This window comes from Rhinichthys klamathensis, unplaced genomic scaffold, assembly GCF_029890125.1.
Source record: "Rhinichthys klamathensis goyatoka isolate OS25496 unplaced genomic scaffold, OSU_Roscu_1.1 h1tg000064l_1, whole genome shotgun sequence".
NCBI classification, from domain to species: Eukaryota; Metazoa; Chordata; class Actinopteri; order Cypriniformes; family Leuciscidae; genus Rhinichthys; species Rhinichthys klamathensis.
In genome coordinates this window covers 1,031,848-1,058,637 of record NW_026606607.1, presented here as the reverse complement: position 1 = coordinate 1,058,637, position 26,790 = coordinate 1,031,848, and the positions used below count along the sequence as shown (strand labels likewise).

Here is a 26,790-nt window from a genome sequence, read left to right as displayed (position 1 = left end):
CTGCATTTTTAAGTTCACTTATCTGTTCTAAAAATCCGTTCAAAAATGTGATGACGTCACATAATAGCAGAATGCTAGCGTGTTCCGGTCAACAACGGCCTAACCTGAAAGAAATCGAAAGGACATAAGTACTCGTTCATTCGACTTTTGGCCTATCATCTATATTGAACTTGCGGAATCAACAATAAAATATATGTTGATTCAACGACAAGCAGGAGAAGGAGATACATTTAGCCGTTTAGCTCCATAGACTCCCATTCATTCTGCACTCGCCCGCGATCACCTCCAGTGGAATTCTAATGGAACTGCAACCAATATGATACACAACCGGGCTAAAAGGAAGTGCCAAGGCTCTCCGTTAGACGGGCTCTGGTTGAATCAACGTCATGAAAAAAGAGGTATATGCGTTAATTCGGAGTGGTGATTGGCTGCAGTGGCTTGAACAGTAAGAATGTACGTCAGCAGTTCCTGAGCATTATTAATGAGAAAGCATTATTAATGAGAAAGAGCTTGTTTAATCCAATCACTGCACTGTATTATGCAAGAGATTGCATTACAGCTGAGAATTGTCACGAAAGACCGGTTTAGAGCTGTTTTGTTCTCCTCTGCCTGTTGACTGTTTGGACACATGTTTCGTAAGTGTATGTTTCCTCAGCGCAGTAGCACAAAAGTGTTGTTTGTATTTTCCCACGATGCTGTCAGTGCTGAAGTTTGACTACCACAACATGGGAAATATAACTGTAACAATGTAAGAGCACTCGGCGCTTGGAACGTTGATCATATAGTTAAAGCTGCCGTCGGCAACATTTTTTTGATCATATTCAGTGAAATCGACACTATAATCCAACGGAACAACATAAATAAAGTGGTTTTAGAAAAAAACCCGAGCTTCTAACTCCACCTGGAGCGTGTTATTTGTTTTGCAAAAATCCACAGCTCCCGGATCATCGGGTCCAATCAGCGCAGGGGGGTGTGAGATCTGACTGTCAATCACAGATCGGGCACACGCCACCCCTCGCGCACGTTACAATCACATGCACACGCCTGAAGTTCGCGGAAGTTCGCGCAGTAACGAAGAGTGATGGCGGAAAATCAAGTAAGCTCATTTAGAGTATAAATGACGTTAGCAATTGCAATCTATCGGTAGATTAGCCAGGACAGCATACCTCCAAATAATCCATGGTGTTGATGGATGCTGATGAGACGGGCGCGTTCACTGAAAATTTGGTGCACACGCACTGACGAACATGAACTCGGTCACGGTGGGAGGGTATTCGTTGATAGTGGGGGAGGGCCATGAGAGTTGTAAACATTCAAAATTTTGCCTAAGTCCACTCAATCTGCCAGACTTGCCGACTTCAGCTTTAATATATAGACCGGAGCAAGCGTGTTTTAAAGGTTTCTGGGCATATTTCATATACTCTAGGGAAGCAGCGCCGTGTATTTTAGGGTTTTTATTGGTTTTCTCCCCTCTTCCCACCATCTACACTCCCACTTTTCCATAGCTTTACAAGCCCATTTCTTGAAATTTTTTCCAACTCCTAGTTGTGAACGACCCGGCTAAAACGGGGCTTTCATGAAACTTTAAGAAATTGAGGTATTCCCCATTGACGTGACATATTGCCAAAAGGAGTTGGTTTTGCATGCTAACAGCTTATCATTCGCATAGAAAGTTGTTAACAAACTTCACTGCGTGTGCTTGCGGGTGTCTGAGATGAAGTTCATTCAGAGTGTTCACATACAAACCAAACTTTTTATGAACCATCCTGAAAATAATCCAGTGTTGCCCTGAAGCGGTCATTGGGTCATTCATTACAATGTAACAAGCATGTGGCAATGGAAATATGAATACTTTCAGTTATTTCTCTTCACAGAGAGTCTCTGGACTTGCAGTTTCTGGCAAGTCAGGCACTAAGGTCAGCAATGCTTCACGCTGTATCGTGAGCCATTTACGTAAGGTAAACATTGACTCATCAACTATTTGGGTACTTTTCTGGATGACTGGTCGACTAGTAAAAATAGGCTTTTAAGCCCTCGTCTTGTTTTGGCGTTGAAGTACCAGTATTTTTGAGTACATTTTGAGTATCCTTAGTACATTCATTGGCAGGTAATTACAAAACCTCATTATGTGTTAGTCACATGTTTGAGGGGGTATTTTCCCCAAGGGTGAGGTAAAACGACTCCACCACCCATCTGAAGGTTTTTGTTGCCATGGACGCGTGATGCCATCAGTGATTCATCCTGACACTGCTGAAAAGAACCATAGTCACGCTTACTCACATGACCCAGTTCACAAACAACACAATCACCTGTGCTCATGCACAGATGACTAATGGTGCTGTAGCTGCTGCATAGCTGCTTTGAGATCAGCTTCTTTCAGGAAGCTACTGTATGAAGTGTTAATCTGTAAGGCTGGAGGCCATAGCCCGTGACCGTCTGATGTCACATACACACTGGGAATAATAAATCCTTTTAAGTTCATCTGCTTTGCTCTCAGGCGGTGTGCAATGCTGCCGGGTGACACTATCAGGTGAGTATTGACGAGTGAAGTCAGTGTGAGGGCTTATGGGAGTTTGCGGACCCTGAGGCGCACCCGATCAGGAATAATAGGTGTTTGAAACCCAGCGCCAGTGTTCTGAATCAGCCAGCAGGACTTCTCTGCTCTCTGGAGCGGGATTGTGTCAGTATCCTGTTATAAGCTCCTCTTCTCCCTTGTCTGTCCAGCCGGACTGCAGTCATTGTGCATCACTGCCTCATGACCTCAGCGGCCTTCACTCCTGTTTGAACTCTACATGGTCACTGAGGTATCCCGAGGCATGTTTACATGCTGCCCCTCATGGGAAGCTTGGCTAATTTTGAACCTCTCTCTCTCCTTAGTGGCACGCTGCACAATATAGAACTTCCTCTGATACATTATTGCTTTTATGTGTTGTATTTTGGGGTGACACAATATATTATTGACGTGATATTGAAAAATGAAATGTCGATTATCAGGTTAATGTATACTGATAATATCGGAGTTTTAATAACGCGCCAGTAATTGTATTGCACCTTTACGCTGGTCGCCATCCATCATAAAATGCAAAAAAGATGACCACAACATCTACTAATATGATTTTTTTTGGATTCCGTAAAAAAGACGGGGTGTTAGTCACCCCAGTCTACTTGAAGTGCTGCAAGTTCTTAATGTTATTATTTGTATAGTTATGGTTAAAAACCTTGTTCTCCCCCCTCCCTCCCCACACACGTATTTGAATTTTGATTATGTTGCCAAAAAAGAGAAAACGCAAAATAAAGTTAAAGTTGAATTTAAAGCTGCAGTCCGCAGTTTTTCATCTTTGTCGCCATCTCTGTTCAAAATCTGCAATTGCAGTCATTCGCGGAATTATCAACTTTACGTGAGTTGTACTTCAACACCCTCGACACGGCACAGCGCGGATGAACACAATGTTTGAGGAGAGTGTGAGGCTGTCAGTCACCGCGCCGGTGTGGATACTGGCATTCAGAATCACAGATTATTCTTTTTGGAAGTATGACCAACATAAGAATTTTCACCGGAAAATGTCATCTGAACAAGAAACAAACATCCACTTTTGTTCTGGTTCTGACATTGCAGTAAATCGCGCTGATTAAATCTAAAAAATCGCTTATTATATCACGGAAAATTTGAATCGAGCTAAGGCAAGCAGAGAGTTTTGAACACTGGCTGGTTATGTATTTTCTCAAATATGTATTTTGGATCATTTTTAACCCAAAAAAAGCTACGGACTGCAGCTTTAACTTTAGCATTATTTATTTTATTCATTCAATTTCATTGGATATTGCACTTAATATAGTTATTGTGAATTATTTTGGCCGCAGTAATCGTGTAGTAGAAATCTTTTTGCATTTTTTTTTTGCATTAAATTGATATTAATTTGTCTAATGTCATTAAGATTTATTAACTCACTTAATAGATTTATGTAATTCAACACTATAACGGTTTCATTTAAGTTTTGCATGCCAAACTACCTTGCACATTTTCTACAGATGATGTGTAACATAAGTGTCCATGTTCAATACACATACTATAGTTCCTTAGTGGACTAGTTTGTCAGTAAATTATGAAAAAAGACCACACGGAACTTGCAAAGTAAAGTCATTTTGAGTCCGAATTTAATTATCAAGCTCAACATATCTGACAAGCTTCATTTTTTTAAATATGTATGTAGGTGTGTGTAGGTAAGCATATTACAGTGTTCTTTGTAGGTTTGTTGTAGTGTTCTTTGTCTGGGGGAGGGTGAGATATTCTCTAGTCTACACTATGACTTGTCTGGTTAAAAATAGCTAGCAGCTCTAAACCAGTGAGGCTTTCATCTTCCCTGTGCTGCTAGTCAATTGTAAGTATGAAGACGTTATCAGGTCATCACAGTCAACCTCACTTCTCTTTAGCACTCTGAATGATGGCAGTTCTACTCAGAGTCTCTGATGGTTATCTTACACCCCAGGTTACATTCAGATTCAAGATGTTTTACTGGTGTGATACAGATTTTACATTGCAAAATTATTAAAGGGGGTCATGCAAAATAGAATTTTTCTTGATCTTCGGAAAAAAAGTAGTTTAATGTACAATTTAATAAAATACTGTATTCACTTTAAGCTCCTCCCCAAACCATTTGTCAAAACTAAACTACACATTTACGTATGACACCCCTAATTTACACACAAACACCTATTCGTATTTTTTTTTCTTAGTGGGTTCTCATTCATTCAGTCTACAGCCCATCTATTTAGTTTGGTGTTGCACAAATGTGTCCTTAGAAGTTTGGAATCCTGCATTTGTAAGGCTTCGCATTAGAACACTGTTCTAATACTGTCTTGCATATGAGCGGAGAGCATTGCTTGTTTGTTTATTAATTTTTGTGTGCCCTGTATGAGACCATCTCAGCAGTGTCTAACAAAAGCAGGGCTCGTGAATGTGTTGTCATGGTGATGCCTGGCACAATGGGCCACAGTGGCAGCTTGAGTATTCCTGTTTGTTGTTCAGAGTGAAGGAAACGCAACAGTATGGTGGAGGAGGGGGCAAAGAGAGTGTCGTTTAATTGATATATAAGATAGATGTATACAATTTTGATTATATAATAGTAGAAAATAAGATGTATTTGAATGAATTATGCATTTAGTTGCGATTTAGGTTTGAAAAATGGTTGTTCTGTCAAAGCATCTCATCTGATTGATGGTGTGAGTGGTCACTTTAAATATAGTTGTAATATTCATGTTCAAAGATGCCAGATTTTGTTATGGTACAGGTTTTGAAGATAGCACAGGTTGTGAATGGTTTCTAAATGGTTGCTGGTTTGATCTTTTTAAGGAGCAGGACATAAGCAATCATTGTTGTGTCCTTTGTCGAGATATGCACTAAACCTCAAGTTGCTACAGGCCGGGAGATTGAACCTGTAATAAGTTTGTGGAGCCATTATGTGGTTTAACTCATGTAAAAGTCTCCGTACAAATTCCACTGCACTGACCATAGTTGTGTGGCAATAAGATTCTAGGCTACCTGCGGTTTTATTATTTCAAACTGTTTATCAACTGTTGTTTATGCAGTCCTCTGTTTTTTAGATTCTTTTCTGCATGTTATGATGTAGTTTGGGCAAAGATCTGATGACCAAACCAATTTATTTTAATTCTGGAAAACAATTGGGAGTTTATGACAAGAATGTCCAAGATAAAGACAATTTTCAACAAAAGTTTAACCTGATGGTTTAAAAAATGTCATTGTTGTAACCACTAAGTAAAGAGTCATGATGTTTCCCTTACACCTTGAATACATGGTATATTAATTCAAGTTACGGCTTGTATGAATTGCATTTGTAGTCAAATCAAGTCACCTTTATTTATGTAGCGCTTTTTAGCGCAGCAAAATAGTGTCCAGCTTAAGTAAGTTCAGTGATGGTTAATTTCTGTTGTGAATAAAGTTATTAATTTAGTTAATTTATCTGTACAGCTGCTCTGGAGAAAACAGTGATGTCATCGTCCAGCTCAGTTCAGTTGTCATACAATGGTGTCAATGCAGGCAGGTCAATAATATTGTTGAATATTAAGTGTCCCCAACTAAGCAAGCCAAAAGCCAAAGACAAAAAAGGCTTGTATTTTCCAATAAATTAAATTGAACAAAAAATTGATGTCATTTCATTGGCCCTTGTGTGCCTGTTCAGAATAGATCAGAAATGTTATCCCACAGTTGTTTCCTTGTGCAACTTAACACTTCCCTTTCCTATCTAGATGTCTTCATGGCTGTTGAAGAAGTTAATGAGGCTGAGGAGGAAGTGGCGTTGGAGACAGAGCTCAGTACTAGTCCTCTTCCTACTCTGCCAGAAGAGTTTCTGTCATGTAAGTTTTTCTTTCTCCACATAAACGAGACCAAAGCACGCACATCATGCTCAGGGTTGGGTCGACAAAAGAAATAATAAAAAAAAAACAGAAAACATTCTGCTCACCAAAGCTCCAAAATATGCAAAAAATTTAATATTGGACACTCACACACAGTCTTTTAGAATCTTGGTTTCTGATAGCTCAATGATGTTTAGAAATGTGGGGTTTTAAAGATCTGCTAGTTTTACCCACACCGCAAAGACTGCAGGGGAAACGTAACATGTAAATCACATTGGCAGATTTGCACGAAAGAGTGCCTCTTATTTTTTTTAAATTAGCAGTATGATGATGTTTGAAGGTTTTAGAAGTAAAATTACATTGTTGACAGTTGCTGCATCTATAATTGGCAAAATGCACCTAAAATGTGAGGGAGGGGTTAAATCTGCTCAGACCAAGATATTGTGAAAACTAGGTGGTCTCATATACTATATTTTTTGAGAGTAGGGTCACTGTCCACTGTGAGTATAAAGGCTTGTTTGGTAAAAACTTTTAACTGTCTGACGAAGAGCCTGCGTGCTCAAAACGCAACCCGTGCGTGAGTCCACTAAAAAAAAATTTTTTTTTTAATTTTTTTGGAGCTTTGGTGTGCTGACTTTTTTCTGTTTTTTTTTTTCTCAGTCAGTAAGTCTTGTCCATTAACATGCATAGTGTTCTGTATTATTGTGTTTTCTAGCCACAGAGTTCTTAGTTTTGTGGGTTTTTTTGCAGCTGCTGAACCTCCCCAGGAGATCCAGGTTACAGTCACTTTGACAGAGGGTCCCGAACCTCCTCCATGCTCCTCTACTTTAGTGGGCGTACCCTCCCTCTCCTTTCAGGCCTCTACCACTTCTGAAGACCAAAACCAGGAACAGAGTCTCATTGGTGCTTTGGAAATGGGGAAGGAAACGGAGGATAAACTGCCTGAAGCTACAGAGGATGAACCTGAAGCAGATGTTTCAAAAGCTCTTCCTGCTTTGCCAACCAAAGAAACATCACCCAAACTTTCTCGAGCCCAAGAGGAAGAGCCTATGTTAGTCTGTCCCTCAGACACCTCCAATATGAAGGATAAAAGGATGACAAATGTCCCAGAAGCCCAGAGTGTTGTGGAGGAAATTGAGCAGGGACAGAAACAGGACCAACCAGAACATGAAGAGAAGGAGGTGATAGATCCCGAGCTCACTTGTATTTTACCTGAGCCTGATAGTGTCCCACTGGTTTCAGAGTGCAGTCCTACTGTGGAAATGGACACTACACCTGTCAGCGAGCACAGTTTCTCCAGTTTTAGTTCTCCCATTGAGGATAAGAGCCTCATTTTAAAGCATTCCCCGGGAATGTCGTCCGAGGGCTCGACCAAGTTGACCCAGTCCCCGTTTTCCACTGAAGCCTCGCCCAGGGAGATATCTCAAAGCCAGACGCCAACCCACAGCCTGAATCCAGCTGCATACAGCCCCAGTGTTTTCAACACCACCTTCTTCCCTCTTACGCCCAAGATAGGTATGGGAAAGCCAGCCATCTCCAAGAGGAAGTTCTCTCCTGGAAGGCCAAGGGTAAAGCAGGTAAAAACTCCTGGTTTTTGGCCCGTCTTTCTTGCTGTTTGGTGAAGGCTCCTGGTTTGCCTTGGTCTCTTTAGGACAGTGATTCTGTCTGTGATCCACATTTTTAGCTACACAGTAATTATTCCTTTGCTCTCCATGTTCCGTCGTCACATTGATTAGTGCCAGAGCGTTGCGTGTATTAATTAACATGTAAAGGCTCTTACTATGCTCTCTTTGGCTCAGTCTCTGCCTCGCTCACTCATTTTTTTTTCTAGCTCTCTCTCATGCCTTCCAGTCCCTTCAATCCCCCCACTGCCCTTCTCAAATACATCACTCACATTATCCCAGGAGAGAGGGGGCTGGGAGTTGGCTCCAGAGCCAGGGTTTATGCTAGTGAAACATAAAGGAGTTTTTTTGGAGGTGTGTAATTCGGATAAATGCTCACTGAGCTGGAAAGCACAGCACAAACCCATTTCCCCTTTGAGCTCTGGAGCAGGGAGGATGCTGAGAACTCCTCCTAAGTTGTCATAAATCTAAATTAAACATGGTATTGCGGTGTCTTTGTGTCGAAGAGAGTAAACTTCAAACTACAATTAATTCACGCATTCTTCGAAACAAAGATTAGAGTGAGCTATTTCCCGTTCCTCTGGTGGTCACCTTAGCATCTCATTTTGGGAATGCTTTCAGCATCTTTGATCTGATTGGCAGGGCATACCACAGCTCCCAGCAAGGCTCAGGCCCCGTCTATGCAAGTGTGTTAATGCAGGTATGAATGCTTGGCAATGCCAAGCCATTGTACATGCTTAAAGTTCACCCAAAAATTATAATTGTGGTTCCAAACCCACAGACTTTCACTCATGTTCTTGAAATGCTCATGAAGATATTTTTAATATCCATAAGAATCAAGTGGTTTAATCCAAGTTTTCGGAAGAGATTCAATCTCTTGATAAACAGGTTTAATTTATGCTTATGTATTTATATATAAACAACATTGATCAGTACATATACAGAGAGCTTAAATATGATGAGAAAGCTCTACCTTGCTTGATGCACGAGAACAAACCTCAGTGGTTCTTGCGGAAACTCAAACATGGTTGTCACGCAGAAAAAAACAGTTCTGGCCGTCTTTTTTGCCCTTTCATTTTGTTTTGAAGATGAATGAAAGTCTTATGGGTTTGGAATGACATAAGGGTGAGTAAATGATGACCAAATTTTCACTTTTGGGTGAACTATCCCTTTAAAAGGTGCTGTAAGTAATTTCAGCTGTTTTGCTAACTTCCGTCATTTTGCTAACCTCTCTTAGCCCGTTTCACACATTCTCCGTTTGCGGTGCGTATTTTTTTCCATACCCATGTTAACAGGTAGAGCTTTCACACTGAACGCGGGTGCGGTCCGGCGATCCGTTCCAGATGCGGTGCAGCGATCGTTTACGCACCGAGTCTATTTTTGCTGTGCTGCACGCGCTGAATTAAAGTGACAGCGGATAGTTCGTGGTCAAAATGAACACAAATTGACATGAAAATGTAGTAATTTAATCATAAATGCTTTTAATTAAATAAAATGTAGTAATCTCACCGTAAATGCTTTTAATTAAATACTACTATTTTTCACAGTCATCTTTTTACTTTAAGACCGGGGTAAAGCAACTACAATTTACTTCAACAAGGCGACATAATGAACAACACTCGTCTCATTCGTGGAGGTGGAAAAACAAGTTCTTTGTGACATGCAAGATTTATTGTATAAAGATTTAAATTATGCAAAAGAAAAGGTATGAGTCTGCTGTTTTTGTCAATTTTAAGTTTTAATTTAAAATGTTTATGATTTTAATATAAGTACATGTTAAATGTTTCCACTTGCTTGAGCAACTTAGCCTAATATATTTTTTATATAGAAGTAATGCCTAATACGTTGTTTAAATTGTGTTTAAACGTCTATTAAAGAGTGTATTTGTACAAAGAGAATCGCACTGGTGACCAAAACTTTTTTTTTAAATAAAAGTTGCTGATAACTTCTGGATTTGAAATACAAATGTGTTTGTGGTACAGCCGCGGATCAGTTGCGCATTGCAAACGCAGCATATGTGAAAGCACTATAGCGCGTGCTGCTCCTGTACCGTATACGCACTGCAACACATACCGCATACGCACTGCACACGGATTATGTGTGAAACGGGCGTTACACATCCTGTCTCCAAAACTCAGCCCTCCAAAACATGTCCTTAAACTTGATGTCAGCAAACCCAACACAATGATTCACAGGCAGAGCATTTCTAATTATCTAGTTTTCTGATTGGCAAAAACTTTCTAAACATGTTGACAGTTTAACAAAATGTAACCGCCGGCTTAGCACTTAGTGATTGCATTTGGACACTGTATTTTTGGAACTATATGATGTGAAATTGAATGTCTAGAGTATATGTGTCTGTATTATTCATGTTAGTTTATATGGCTCTGGTCGCTTTTCCCTCTGGAGTATGTGCCATCTGGGCACAGTGTAATTTGAAGGGTGGGCAGCTGTCATTGGCTCCAAGTGAGATTTCCGGTTTGGTGTGTATAAGTGCGTTCATGAGTATATGCACACCCCTGTGTTATCATGTGTGTGCGTAAGAGAGGGATTTCGTTTTGTTGTGCAAATGAGCTTCTAGCGTTTCATCGCTTTCTTGAAGTAACTCCCGCTGACTCTCTTCAGCGACGATCAGGCGTGCTTTGCGATCTGAATTTTGTAGAAGTTTCAGAGTCATATTGGGATTAGCTTGAGTTTATCATTCGGAAAAATGTATCTGCTGGTTGATAGTTTTCATATTGCCACGTATATATACCTTGTTAAAGTGTCTATTGGGTGCCTACTCAATGAGTTTAAAGTTTTCACCTCTCCATTTATTTTACATTTGTCCCTTTTGAAAAGCCTAAGGGCAGGAATGAAATGCATACAAAGACATAGCCTACTTTATCAACATACTCTCACCAAAATGACAGAGCATGGTCATCGATTAGCAATTAAAGGCATCAGCAATATCAACAACATTTTTTTTAATCACTGTCAATTTATCAAATTATAGTATTGTTGTATTCATTTATTTATTTTATTTTGATGTTTTATTCACTGGCATGTTGGCATGATGATATTTGTTTGTTTCTCAGTTGTCCCCTTCACTCACTCTGAGAGCTTTTCTTTTCTTTTTTTTATTCCATGATAACAATTCTTGGGTTCTGTGTTTAAGGAATGGTAATTTGTGTCATTAAGTACTTTTGTTTTATTAGGAAGCAATGTTCTGGGTTCAATACAAGTTACGTCCAATCCACATCAAGCATTTGTTGTTTACCACAGAAAATAATGTTAAATAAAGACAAAATGTCAATGGAAATGATAAACGGTGCCCCTTGTGGCCAGTTTATTTGAAAAAAGTTGTCCTGAGACATTAAGTTGTATTGAAGCTCAGACATTTCTTTAAAGTTTGGGACAAAACGATACATGACAGCAAAAAAGGAAAAAAGAGTAACCAACCAACGGCTGTTATTTATTATTTATAATTCTGAAATCATTTTAATTTTGTAAAACAAAACAAGCCTTGCTGTGTTTGTGTAATGCATTGTAATTACAAAGACTAACCCTCATTAGCTCGTTAAACAGGCTAAATGCTCCCCATGACACTTTGCGCTTTACAAAATTCTCAAAGAGCTGCTTGTTGTCATGCTGATATGATCACGCTTGTTTTGTACAAACAAATAAACAATGTTGTTTCCATGGAGGCTGACACTTAATAAGGTGTAGTAATAATAAGGACTTCCCCTACAAAGTAAAACTCGCTCAAAGCAAATACACACATTTGCTTCTCTTAGGACAGAAGCGTTTTGCATAACATCACTGTCATGTTTCAGGAATTTGTCCCAAACTTAATAACTCACTTTATTAGCTTGGTATGATGCATTTGTGTAAAAGCATTGCATTCATTTGACATGCTGTGTTCTTGTTGCTGGCTTTCACATTTATGTTGCTGCATTTTGTCATCCCTCATCTTCCCCTCATCATCAATATACCCCCCCCCCCCCAACCATTTCTTCTCCGCCGCTTTACCTCAGGGTGCATGGAGTAACCGTAGCGCAATGAGCTCGCCTTCCTGGTCTCCAGAGCGCTTGGACGCCTGGGACAGCCCAAAGACCAGGCCGATGCACGGGCTGCCCATCTGGACCATGAGATTGGTAAATGAGGGGAGGGTGTTGAAGGGTTTGCCCCCTGCAGGGGACTGAGCTTTTAAGGAGGGTGTGGGCTGGTGGTTTAGTTTAGAAGGTAAGATCAAATATGGTGCAGAGGTTATCAGACCTAAGATGGCTATGAGATTTTATTGCTTAACAATGTGAGTCTGTTACATGAGTTTGTTATAAGTGCAATATTCAGTCATTGATAGTAGATTATGCATCGTGTTCATGATATTATGTTAATTTAGTACTCATCCAGCAGTAGAAGTCCACTACAACCAACAATACAAAACATTGAACAGGGCTTTAATACAGGACACATTCTTGCTTTCAAAAACAAAAATGTACCTATTTTTAACATGACATGCTGTCTTAAAAACCAATGAGACACATTGAGATACATATTATATGTGAACAGAAAATTATGCACATGGACCAAGTGGCTGCTATTTGTAAGGGATACATTGAAACAGGGTTGTCATAATGTACAATCTCTACTCATGCTTTTTAAACACAACATGGAATCAAAAATAACCCTATTGACCATAAATGTCCCTGGTCACAATTCATCAGCTCCTGCCGCCTGTTACTCTTAATGTCAAAATCATATGCTGACATAAGCAAGGCTGTGTGACCAGGATAACAGTAATATCATAGTGTTTCATCCCCTCATGATTCAGTCAAGTCCTGATAGACAATTCCGAGCCTCGTCATTTCTCACTGAATATGATTTTTCACTCACATTACAAAAGTTAAATGCAATGTGATTTGCTGCGTTATGTTGTTCTCCATTTAACTTTTCCAAGATCACATTGTAGATTAATATAATAAAAGTTTTATGATAGCATGTTCATATGACAAACTCTGCATATCTTTACCAATGCATGTGCATGAAACACCAGAGTTGCACCCTTCCTATTGCAGCAGTATCTCATCAGAATTGCTGTTCTACTGTGTGGCTGCACTCAGGCAGATTTAAAGTAGTGCCTTCCTTAACCCTAGTCTATTTTTTCCCACTCCATAATTCATTTCTGCACAAATTAGACTCAGACTGTAAAGGCGATGGAGTGCGCCAAGCTTCCTTAGGCAATCTCTCTAAATGAAGTTGACGTCTCCTGTCTGAGTAGTGCTTCTTGGCTACAGTGAGGTAATTACCTGGGAGGAAGTGGGAATTGGGCCAGAGCTTCAGCCTCGATGCAAACGCAACGTGACACCTTCAGAAGCAGGGCAAGTTGGCGGAAGCCTGGCCTGAAATGTGATCTGTAAGTCAGTGCAGTGTTCAGGGAGTTGAGCTGAACCCCAGAGGGCCAGGTCTTGGGATGGATGGATGAGTTTGTATCACAAACACAGATGCAACTAGTTTGGTGCCTTCTTGAAAGTTTTCCACCATGTCAAGCTAGGTTATAGGTGGATAATTATTTCATCTAAACAGCAAAAGCATTGTTTAACCAAATCAGTCTAGCAAAAGTACCATGTTCTGTTAGAGGATAATTTGTGTGCATTTCTATGAAATGCAATTCAGTGCAATGAAAAGGGTGATTTTTTTTTTTCTTCTTCTTCTTGCAGAATGTTATAAAACACTGGTACAAAATTGCTTAATGTTCAAGAGTAAGTGTTATTTTTAAATTCTGGGATTCTGTTAAAGAGGACCTATTATGTTTTTTTTCTTCTTTTTTTCTTTACATTTTCAACATTCTTTCATTCATGTGTAATGTTGCAGTTTGATCATGAAAAAGGTCTGCAAAGTTATAAAGCACAAAGTCCACTGTTTCTAAAACCCCTTAAACACCTCGGTTGTAGTCTTGAGTTTTCTTCCGGGAACGAACAAGTCACAATATTCCTTATTTAAATGATTCCCACTCAAGGCATACGCAAAATAAAAGTGCACCACTGGGTTTGAGACACAGACAAACAGAAGTTCTAATAAACAATATATTACTACTGTTTCACTACATTGATGCTCTGAGCAGCCATATTGGATTCTGAAGTCGGGGTTGTTGCGGTTCCCCTGAGTTTACCAGCCGCTCCAACTCGAGTGGGCGTTCCAGTTCCTACTGGGAATGAAGTATTTTTCACTTCCAAGGACAAATGGAACACACCATAAATACTCTTGAGTTATTCAATAAAAGTTAGGACCTCATCAATAAAAGTCTTTTTTTTTTTTTTTTTTTTTTATAGTTTTGAACATCCGTTTTACAAAAACCTGAAGTTTGACCAGTAAGAAAAGAAAGATACTGTGTAGCATACCATACCATCCTGAAGGTCTGTGCCGAGTTTAATGGTCATATCTTGAAAGCAAAGATGGAAGAAGCAGCATCTCAAATAGTAGATTTGTCAAGCCATCATAACTAAATATTTTACATGAATGCATGTCAGGGAGATAATTTATTATTATTAATTTTCTTCAGAGAATAGTGATGATACAAAACTGAAATCCGTGTTTGCAACATACCGGTACATTTCAAATAACTAATTTGTGAAAATGGATCAAACTTCCCAACTCAATTATAATTTTTTCTTCTACGGTTTAAATCAGAGATACTATTATAATTCAATGACCAGAGACAATTGGCATACTGTCGCTGTCTTTAGGGAACTTGGTGGCTTAATAAAGCACATTAAATTCATCATGATATTCTCATGTTGGTTTATTTTATATCACCAGCAAAACAATATTTGATATATCATCTAGCCCTGTTAGCAATGAGTATTTGCCCTTTTGTATTATATATTCACACACAATTTTGTGCCTTCAAAGAAATGAATATCTTCTCTCCCTGTCTCTGTCTTCTAGGGTCGTGGATCTGGCTTTCCTGGAAGGCGGCGACCCAGGGGAACTAACCTGTCTGGGAGAGGTGGCAGGGGACGCTCCAGGCTAAAGATGGAGAGCAGCCCCATGGTGACCCCTGGGGTATGAAGCCCCCACCTCTACAAGCATAAATAAAACAGCACTCAGATGTGCTTAATGTTCACATTAAAGCCTGAGAAATGCACTCACGCTCAGCAGAGCTTCAGCAGCAGTTCCCAGCCCAAATGGCCTTTTCAAAATAGCAAATGCTGACATTTTCCCCAACACGAACGACTTGTGATGGGGGAGATTGAGCCAGCATGTACTTGGCTGCCAATATGATAAAATAGGCAATTTTATTCTCAGCAGCCGTTCTGTAGTTTACACACATAATGAACATCTTGTCTTAACTTTGTCAACCAGTCTCATTATAATCCAGTAGCACACTAAATTGTCACGTAACTTTTTACCATGACAAGCCTTTAAATATTAACGGTCCATTCCTGTGGCAGTGTTGCCAGATTGGGTTGACGATTTCTAGCCCCAAAGCTCTCTAAAATGCTATTTTTTGACAGTTGCCAAAAACTAGGGCTGTCCATTGCTGATTTTAATGTGAAAGTATACCATATGGTATTTGGTTATCTATAAAAAATGGTGAGATCGACCACATTTGACCTTTTCAGTTGCATGATTACAGTGAAAACATTTCCAGAAACAACCATGATAGTATTAGACACAGTATAGTAATATTTTAGAAACCGGTGGATGGGTCTAAACTGGTGTCATGTGCCCTGTTACAGGTGAGCTTTATGGATTCTCCATATGTTGTAAAAGAAGAGGAGGAGAACTCCATGCACAACACTGTGGTCATGTTCTCCACCTCTGACTCCTTCACACTTAAACAAGTAAGTATTTGAGGAAGCGTTTTTGCAGTAAAGGGCTACGTTTACATGCAACCAAATAATCCGTTAGTAATCGGATTGACGGCTCAATCGGACTGAAAAGCCTTCATGTAAACACCTTAATTGATCCGATTGAGCTCGATTCGAATGACATTTTGATCCGATTGAAAGGGGTTGTTTATTCCTCTTCTAATCCGATCGAGAGAACATGTAAACTTGATCTGATTAATAAACCGAAATTGAAAGAACTGCGCATGTGTAATGGCGTTGAATGATCGGAACGAGCTGTTCTTCCTGTTGAATAAAGTGGCAAATATATGAGTGTCCCGTTATTCTAAAATTCTCCTTTCACTCAGCGTCTGTGAAGTGGAGCAGGACAGTCCCACCAGTCCTTGTTTCGTATTCTCATTCACAGATGTCTGGTTTTGGGCGCGGGGGGGGGGCATTTTTACTGTGTGATAAATATGAGCAGCACGGCACAACGGGTCATATGCTCATTGTCTCCAAATTATGACCAGAAATGGATAAATATTAAGTCTGCTGTTTAAAACGCGTCAAAAAAATCTATTCCGATTTGAAGCTTGTGACCTATAAACGCGCACATCAACCTGATGACATGTTTAGCGTTCAGTTGAGTTGTGCATGTAAATGTAGTCAAGGTGGTACTCACTCTGGTTTCATGTTGTATTTGGTAACACTTTACTTGAAGGGGTGTGCATAAGACTAACATGACACCTTCATTATCATGACATGACACATGTTATGAATATGAAGGAAGTTTTATGCATGTTTGTGACAACTGTCATTAAGTGTCATTCGCTCAATTATGACATTTTTAATGCAAATATGACATTGTTTGAGATGTCTTTGTTATGACACCTTGACATAAACCAATAAATCATAACCTGTCAGTGTCTTTGTCATGACAACTTGACATTACTAAGACAACACAACCTGTCATAAACATGACATAGCAGATTAATTATCAAACTTAAGAAACCACTTAGCTTTATTGGTTAACATTACATTAAACTGTCAGGTGGCTGGTTTTGACATTGGCTGTCATGAAGCCATTATAACTGTTTAATGACAAATTCAATTTGTACCACTGTAGTTGAGGTCACGAAAAATATTCATGACACAGTTATAATGGCCTTATGACAGCCAATGTCAAAACCAACCACATGACAGTTTAACTTAATTTAATGTCAAGTTGTCATGACAAAGACACTGACAGGTTATGATGTTATGGTTTATGTCAAGGTGTCATAACGAAGACATCTTAAACAATGTCATATTTGCATTCAAAATGTCATTATTGAGCGAAAGACACTTAATGACAGTTGTCATAAACATGCATAAACCCTACTTCATATTCATGACATATGTCATGTCATGGTTATGAAGGTGTCATGTCAGTCTTATGTACACCCCTTCAAGTAAAGTGTTACCAAAATACAAAATACCAAAGTTATGTCATCAACATGCATGAAGGCAACATTTGAAATTTAGCTATCATAGTAAAACCATCTCCCGTCTTAGACCTTTTTCCTTTTTTAGGGCACATGATCCTGCTCTTAAAAATTATGAGCCTTAGATAATCTTTTTTTAAGAGTGAGCATGAGAGTTAACTTAGCGGGTTGGTCTCTGATCTCTCTTGTGTCTCCAGGACATGTGTGTGGTGTGTGGGAGCTTCGGTCAGGGTGCTGAGGGCAGACTGTTGGCCTGCTCCCAATGCGGCCAGTGCTACCACCCCTTCTGCGTCAATATTAAGGCAAGTACCCCGCCTCCATCAATCACAGCTGACCCCGCTCACGAGCACCGTTCGTGAGACGTAATGGTTTAAATTATGAGCTGCTTTTATCTGGAGTGAAGGTTAATGGTGCGTGAGATAAGTGTGACAGGTCAGTGTGTGAGAGGACCTGGATGAAAGCAGCCTGAGGGTAATGCGTAATATGTTAAGAGGATTATGAAGCACACCATAAAGACGTGTCTTATGTTGATAGACTAAAGCAGAGATCTTTATCATGTGAAGACAGCAGAAGAATACACCAGGGTGCTTTCAGTATCTCTCAGCGCTTTGAGATATGCCAAGTAGAGAAACCTCCTGATCTTCATTTAATAAAAGAGGCCCAGATGGATTCTGCAGATTTTTTTTTTCACTTTCCCAGTGTGGATTCTGGACCTGATTAAGAACAATTAAAGTAATAAATCTCAAGAGGCTGTGCATTAAAGAGATTGTTGGTGGTGGAGTGGCTTATTAAGTGTTTAAAATGGCAGCACCAGCAATATGATGTAAACACTGTTCTATAAATGTATTATTAATAATAACCACAGTAATATAATGTAGTGTGTCCCAACATTTATTGTCTTAATATGTACCCCTGAAAACCCCGTCAGTATGACAGAAGTACTCCAACAACACCAAACCAAAAATTTATTCTTATATCTCATATTATACTTCATTTAATCTTATTACTTTTCTGGTAGCAAACATCTGATTAACTATTGTGATTTTTGACAGCCCTGATATTTTATTATCAATTGCAATTTCAGGGTTTTTCAAGCAATTTAAAATGCTAATCTTTACCCCCTGGTATTTGCTTAAGGACCACCTGAGGGAACACATACCCCTTGTTGTGAATCCCTAATGTAATTCATTAGCTGATCTGCAGGCTGATTAAGGTTGCCAAGCAACATACAGTTCATCCTTTTGTTGCAGATCAGTACATTCATATAAAATTCAGCTGACCTGTGTGTGCAGGTGAACATTTATCAGCTGTTTTACCACAGATTCAAATATGGCTTATCCCATCAGAATGTGGAACTTGATATTATCCATTCCATAAAAGTGCGCAACCTACACACGTTTTTTCAAATCCAGTATCTAATTGGCAGATATCACGGCCAGGTGTCTTCTATTCTGAGCTAGCCAGCTTCTGTGAAAGAGCTGTCTACCTCTCATTCATTTATCCATTGGTCTGTGCAAGCAGCTGACTAATCACAGCTGCTGAAGATAATTGCTCTTATCCCAGATAACAGAACAAGGATATTTATTTAAAGATAATTGATGAAAATTCTGCTATTTACTCACCCTCACGCTGTTCTAAACCTTTTAAATTTGAAAAACGAGAAATGCTAGTTAATGCGGTAGAAATGCAAGCTAATGGAAAGTGGATGATGATTTATACTGTCAAATATATATTAAAAAAACACCATATTATAAAAGTAGTCTGTACAAATTGTGTGGTATATTCCTTCTAAAGACTTCTAAAACCATACGATAGCTTTGTATGACAAACAAAGTGGAATTGTAAATCATCAAACATCATTGGTTCTTTAGTGTTTCATGAGTCATGACTTCTCTTTTTTAGTGTTGAAACAGGCGCAACATGTCATGATGGAATGTGGACAAGTTTGAATGAAATTTGAGAGCTGCAGCAGAGAGGACGTTTTATTAAATACTGACTTAAAGGGCTGGTTTACCCAAAAATATAAATTCGGTCATAATTTACTCAGTGTCATCATGTCATTCCAAACCCATGATACTTTTGTTTATTCTCGAAACACAAAGATCTTTTTAATTAAACCTGAGAGATTTCTTTCCCTTTATTGAATGTACATTACACCAAAATTGTCAAGCTTCAAAATGTCATTAAGACATCATAAAAGTAATCCATATGAATCCAGCGGTTTTATCCAAGTCTTCTGAATAGACAGTTGTTTTATATGATAAAAAGATTTAATTTAGGCTTTTATTCACATTTAAACATTGATCAACGCACGCACCATTTCATTTTGTTCTTGCACGTCATGCAAGTACAGTTGAGCTTTCCTGTTCATTGCATAAAGTGACCGTGTCTCTTAGAAGACTTGGAATAAACAGCTTAAATCGTATGGAGTACTTTTACAATGGTTTATGTACAAACTTTTTAAAGCTCAGAGTTTTTGGTTGCACTGTTTCATTTCGGGCGACCTGACTTCGAGTCCCGCCTCGCGGACCTTTCCCAATCCTGTCCCACTTTGCTTCCTGTCAGCTTACTGTCCTGTCATGATAAAGGCAAAAATAAATATTTTTTAAAATAAAGGTGAAACTTGAATTAAAATAAAGGTGAAACTCATTATAGAGTTATTTTTTATAGAGTTATTTTTTATAGAGTTATTTTTTATTTTTTTATAGAGGACTTTTTTTATGGTGCTCTTTTGGAGTTTGGCACCTCATGGTCATTCTGTATAGAAAAGAAGTAGCATGAACTGCTCTATGCGATTCATGGGGGAAACAATGTCATATGGTTTGGAATGACATGAAGCAGAGAAAATAATGACATAATTTAAATTTTTATTTGAACTATTCTGTTTGCATCTCCAAATAGCTGTCATGTCGAGCCTATATACATTTTCCTTTATTAATATGGATAAAATGATTCCTTTCCCCAGTGGAATACAAACCCATAGGTGCCGGTGAACAGCAGGCTGACTGGACATGCTTGTTGTTTAGTACAGGACGATGTGGTTGGATTGAATTATCACCACCCACATAAATTGATCTGTAAATACCAGCAAATCCTTCGGACAAATACCTCTGACCCTAGAGACATCTAACAGCTGTGTTCTTTGTGTTTTTTATATCCATCCAGATAATTGCCTGCTAAATATATAACCCTCCATTGCCCTTTAGACTAGTGCTTGACCTGTGACCTCTGACCTCAGGTGTGTGTGTGCCCATTTTAGATCACAAAAGTGGTGTTGAGTAAAGGCTGGCGCTGTCTGGAGTGCACAGTGTGTGAGGCCTGTGGGCAGGCCAGTGACCCCGGGCGCTTACTGCTCTGTGATGACTGTGACATTAGCTACCACACATACTGTCTGGACCCGCCACTGCAGAATGTACCCAAAGGCAGCTGGAAGTGCAAGTGGTATGTACACACACACACACACACACACACACACACAGAGAGAGAGAGAGAGAGAGAGAGAGAGAGAGAGAGAGAGAGAGAGAGAGAAGTCTTCTCTAAAATTAGAAGCAGCTTTGAACACAGCCCAGTTTAGTACTTTGTAGTAGTTCTGTCTTCATCTTTGTCTGTCGGTCTTTAGGCTATATATATATATATATATATCAGAGCTCAGCGCTAAAGATTTTTTCTGCTGGCACGGTCAGGCCAGTAGTTAATTTTTACTTGCCCTGCCACAAAAATAAATAAATAATAATAGTTGTTCTTTTCATTGTTTTGTCCTATGTATTTTAATATATAAGCCACCAAAATTTCAGATACCAGTAAAATTTCACAGCTTTTGATTTAAAGTTTTATTACCACACCAAAAACTACTAGCTGAACTAATATAAAGCAATAGCACAAATAAATACAATAAATACAAAAAAAAGGTCTCTCTGGAAAGATATGACTTGCAGAGCGAGAGAGTTGCACAAATATTGTGAGAATTATTAAAATTATAGTCACAGAAAGTGAACAATAAAATGCATTACTTGCATTAATTTGTAACAGAATTGCAGAAATTAATCATTTTTTCTTGCATTTGTTGTAACTGAATGTGACGCACCAGTTTGAATATGAAGGATGAAAAGTGAGATTTCTGTATGGATCTACAATAGTCTCAAAATGATTATATTTACAAAATATGATTCACAGATGCTTTGACTCAATAACATTTAAAAATAAAAATAAATTGAAAATCTGTGCCTGGCGGGAAAGTATTAAAATAGACACACCATTTCATACACTCATGACAATTTGCAAATGCAGATTCAGCAATCAGTGTTGAATTGTAAAGTGTGTAAACTTTAATGTTTTTCATTTGTGAAACTTGTTTTGTGAATATAAATTTGGTTGTGAGTCTGCAATGTGAATTTTGAGCTGCAGTAGAGGGGATCATTTTCCATGAATAAAGAGCTGAATTTTGGACTGTTCCTCAAACAAAGCTATCATATGGCTTTAGAACCATTGGTATGTATGGTGCATTAGTCGTGTGGACTAATTTGGGAGAAAAATGTGCTTAATGGTCTTGAAGTTATTTCATAATGTCAAAATGCAAAGTCCTAATGATCCTAAAATGGGCTTCAGTTTCTTTTCCAAAAGCTTCATTTTCTAAAATATAGTTTCTTATTTCTTTCTTTTGATTTTGGGGTGAAATACCCATGCATTTTCTTTTTTTCTTTACAGGTGCCATGGATTCACGAGTCTGTGGCATTCTCTCTCAATTTCTTCCATTTAAATGGATCTCCTGCTCTCAATACTTTAGCTTTATCTTTTTGTTAGCCTCAAATCTCTCTTTGTGTCCCCCTCTATTGTTTTTTTTCTCTCTCTCTCTACCCATCTAACACTCTCGATCTTTAGCAGCTGTTTTCAAACAAGATCGAAAGGGATTTCATACATATTTGCTGTAATGTCACGTGTAATCCTCGTTCAAACAGACTGGGTTTGCATTACATCGTGAAGCATTCGGTCAGAGCTTTACTTGGGTTGAAGCCATTTAAATATTTATTTTTAGGGCAGAGTAGTCGATGCTAAGCCATGTGCAAACAAGAGGTGTGTCCATTCACAGAAAGGCTACAAAATGAGTGTGAAAGGATGGGTTTAGACATTTATGATTACAAGTGTGTGTATCTGGGATAACGTGTCTTTGCACACTAATCTATGTTATATATGTGTGTAACTACATTGTTCTCCGTCAGGTGCGTGTTGTGTACTCAGTGTGGAGCCACGTCCCCCGGCCTGCGGTGTGACTGGCAGAACAACTACACGCAATGCGGCCCATGTGCGAGTCTCACTGTGTGTCCCGTGTGCGCGCGCAACTACAGAGAGGAAGAGCTCATCCTACAGTGCCGGCAGTGTGACAGGTGGGTGGCACTCTATCATGCCAAATGTCATAACGGCAGAATAAAAGAGTATCATTGGAAATGTCTCCGCAGTAGATTGTATATGAATAAATGCAGGTCTTGATGGAGAGAAATATTCATTGCATTGAGCCTGTGATATTTACATCCTTTGTGACTTCTTCTTAATGGATGTCTGGTTATTATGAATGTGGCCTAATCATGATGCATGGTCTTCAGGTGGGTTCATGCCTCATGTCAAGGGCTGAACTCTGATGAAGAGGTGGAGAATGCAGCGGACGAGGGCTTTGACTGCTCTCTATGTAGAATGCACACCATGCCAACAGCTGGTAAGAGCTACAAATCTCTGGGGCCGGATATGTGAAACATTCTTAAGAATATATATTCCTGTTTCTTCTTCTTCTTCCACCATTAAGTGTATGGCAGCCCATAGAAGCACTTCTGGGAAAATTATGAAATTTGGCACACAGATAGAGGACATCCTCAACATTTAAAGGGGTCATATAATGCCATTTTTGTACAAGCTAATATGATTCTTTAGGGTCTAAATTAAAAGTTTGTAATATACTTTAATTAAAAATTCTCAATAGAATTGCAAGAAAACACTTATTTTACCTGGTCAAAAACAGCTCTGTTTTCAGCACGCCGTTTCAGTGCATATGACTTTAAATGATCATGAGCTTTGCTGACTCCGCCTCTCTGTTCTATGCGTCACCAGAGCCGGCTCTGGCGTACACCGTTTGTAACACAATAACACATAACCATAACGCGTTGTTCAGTATAAACGTGGGATTATGCATTATATTGAGAACGTCATACATAGAAAACATGCCGTAATGTACCCTGAGTGTAAACCTTAGACGCATTCATTGTGAAGCATGCAGCTAGCGATTTACAAGGATTAATATAAATAGTAATATAAAGTTTAATAAAACGTTACACTCACTTCAGTTCTTTTGGAGGTTCAGCAGGAACACGAATATCTGCTACCGATCCTTTCTTCAGGAGCTGCTTCTTAGCAAAACCAGCTTTATACTGATCCTCGTTTATAAAGCAGTCTGGTGTGTGAAATGATTCGCGCAAACATGAGCATTGACGTTGCTCGTGGGGAATATTCCCTTCGAAAACAAACTCAGCCACTGCATCTTCAGCGGTTCGGATTTAGGAACATTAAAATGACTGCTGTGTTCGTTATTACACCCAAGAACAGAACACCACAATCGCTTAGACGCCATTCTGCTCATAGACAGTGCTCCAGCATATCAACAATGACCGCGCTGGTCCGCGCTGACTATGATTGACAGCTAGCGAGGGCGGGTCTGTGTTGAAACGCGGCTGTCAATCAACAATCGTGGGAGGGGAGTCCGTTTTATTTACGTCACAAAAACGAACGGCTCAATTTAAGACAGGGGAAAACATATAAGGAGATTAAAACAAAACCACTGGATGGATTTTTATCATTATATGATGGTTGTGTACAGACACTGCCAACACACATTTCAGTACAATCAACTTGTAAAAGTGCATGTACCATTATATGACCCCTTTAACAAAGAATCCCTTTAGCGCCACCAACTGTCCAAATTTGCACTCATGTTTATGCTAATAACATTTGAACCGTATGGGCTAGAAATAAAAAGATATAAATTCCACTGATTCCTCGATTGCACCCTTTGATTTCATTTTCCATCATGAAAATTTTTCCGCCATTTTTATTTTTCTGACCCAGGCAGTTTGTCCAATTTTTACCAAAATTGGCTCGCATCGTCTTCAGACAGCCCTGGCAAAAAGTTATTGAAAGCTTTTTGATAAACTAAACCGTTCTTGAATAACGTGCAAACAAATTTGACGAAGAGCACATCAAAATGGATGCAAGGCTATATTTGAAAATGGCTCTTTTTGCTTATAACTTCTGAACGGTTTGCCATAAAACTGGTCTCTTTTTAATCAATACAGCATACCGAGTCGAAGGATACGCAATTTTTCCATTTCGGACATTTTTGGGGGTCAGCCATTTAGAATTTTGCATTATTGTATTGTAATGGGTCATCAGCATCTTGCCCTAAATGTCCTCAAAAACTTTCAGAACAGTGCCACCTTGGGGTCAACAATTATTATGAAATTTCAATAAATGATAATGTCTTTTGATTAAATTTTGCCTATTTTATTTCAACTGGTCTGCATAGATTCATTGAGTCACACCAAGAACAGTGATATTAGTTATTCCATATTTGGTCAAAATCACTGTTCGCCATTTTTGAATTTCTTTGAAAACCTGCTTTTCTTTTAAATACTCTTAGACCTTTGGTCAAAATTTCACCAAAATTGGCTCAGATCATCTTTAGACTATGTGGGCAAAAGATTTTTAAAAGCTTTTTGATAGACCATACCGTTTTCGAATAACGCAGTTAACAATTTAATGGCATGATGCCAACCTGATTCTGAGGTTGTAACTCTGCAACGCTGCGGCATATTGACACCAAGGGGGTAATCCATCGACCGGAAGTTGAAGCCGGCCGGGTGCCGCCATCTTGTAGCAGAACTTCACTTGCGTTAGCATTTCCATTGACTCCCATTCATTTTGGCGTCACTTTGACAGCGAATAACTTTACATCTGAGGCTTTTAAAGACTCCATTTGTCCATTATTTATTTCTAAAGAAACACGACAATGTATAAAAGGCTCCATTACTTTGTATCTTACGTTATGGCCCCGTAGCCGTTTTTTTAAAAATAGGCTAACGATTGCGTCATAACACGCGACTCTCTGGCGCACACTAGAGAAAATTACCGTATAGACAGAAGTAGAAACTCGCGCGCAATCGGGGGGACGTGGAGGCATAAAGTCAAGGAAGAAGCCCATAGAGAGTTGTAAAGTTGCTCCTGCTGCGAGCTCATGGACAGCTAATACTCACGATCTCCGGCTCTGCAAGTTTCGGAAGGGAATGATTCAGATTCCCTTGGCACAGCCACTAGAATATTTACGTCTGTCAGACAGGTTGCTCACGTGTTCAAGCTTAGTTTGAGTCGGTTTGAGTCTGCGCGTCAGAAACGGAAGTGCTCAAAAATCGCTAAAAATGGGCTTCAACTGTCTCAACTGAGTTCCAATGAGATAGCTCTGTCCATTTCTTATACTGTCTATGATTGACACCAAACTTTGTATTTTTTATTGTCACCTCACACTGACCATACCACATCGATTTGGTGACATCGCCACCTAATGGTCAAACGTGATATAATTCATTTTTCTACCATTTTGCCTTAAACCAAAAAGATCTTTAATTACTCATTGTTGCAATTCTTCGGATTCTCCCAGCCATGCATGCATGACTCTTGATGCTTTTTTTCGTGCTCTGCGTACTGCCTTGCAACCGCAACTGCCATACAATCAGATAATGCCAAATTGTCTTTTTTTTATCTTAAGACTTCTTTTTCTAAGAAGATTTCCGTAAATCCTGCCCCTGGAGTTTTCACATTTCCGAATATCACATTTAATTGGCATTTGATTGTAGTTTGGATTGAGTTTTTAAATTGATTTCATGGCTTGTTTTGGTTGTTCAAACTACAAAGAACTAGAACTAAACAGATTTGAGTTGGATATGCCTAAAAATCGGATTTTGCATGTCTGAACAAAAATGCCCTAATCGTAACCTCAGGTGAAGACGCTTCGGGTATTCTCTCTGGTTTATGTCTGTATCATGGTGGACGTTGATGCTTGATTCTTCTTTAACAGATGGAAACTAGAGTGTTTTGGTCAATGAAACTTTGTTCTAGAAAAATGTGGTTCATTAAAAAAAAGCAGATGGCCTGAATTTTAAATCACGCTGCAACCTGTTCGTGTGAATGAAGCAGCAGTTAATGTAATCTGCCTTTAATGGCTCCAGACTGTCCGCTTATCAATAAATAACTAAACAAATGACTGTGAGTATGCAGTGTTAACCCTGGAATAAGTCAAGCTTCCATCTTCCTCTTACTGTGTGTTGTTACAGGTGGCACAGTGGCAAAGCTCATGGACATCAGCGAGCCTCCTTTAGTGACACAGATTCTTGCAAAAGTCAAGGAAAATGGTATTTATAAATACTTTTTTGATCATTGCACTCTCAGCTTCAACAGATTTGCTGTGTA

The 26,790-nt window shown here is 39.1% G+C and overlaps 1 protein-coding gene across 11 annotated transcripts in view; it reads left to right on the top strand.

Moving 5' to 3' along the window:
• The window catches only part of kmt2ca (lysine (K)-specific methyltransferase 2Ca), a 164,091-nt gene that overhangs the window by 93,360 nt on the left and 43,941 nt on the right, over window positions 1-26,790 (top strand). For 8 of the 11 annotated variants that reach the window (XM_056249819.1, XM_056249821.1, XM_056249813.1 and 5 more), the window contains 10 exons: window positions 6,265-6,372; window positions 7,123-7,949; window positions 12,011-12,130; window positions 14,922-15,038; window positions 15,716-15,820; window positions 17,487-17,591; window positions 20,549-20,730; window positions 22,506-22,670; window positions 22,887-22,996; window positions 26,655-26,732. In XM_056249819.1, the coding sequence (XP_056105794.1) occupies window positions 6,265-6,372; window positions 7,123-7,949; window positions 12,011-12,130; window positions 14,922-15,038; window positions 15,716-15,820; window positions 17,487-17,591; window positions 20,549-20,730; window positions 22,506-22,670; window positions 22,887-22,996; window positions 26,655-26,732 (1,917 nt within the window). The remainder of the gene's footprint in view (window positions 1-6,264; window positions 6,373-7,122; window positions 7,950-12,010; window positions 12,131-14,921; window positions 15,039-15,715; window positions 15,821-17,486; window positions 17,592-20,548; window positions 20,731-22,505; window positions 22,671-22,886; window positions 22,997-26,654; window positions 26,733-26,790) is intronic. The other 3 variants (XM_056249818.1, XM_056249822.1, XM_056249816.1) reach the window with 2 other exon arrangements.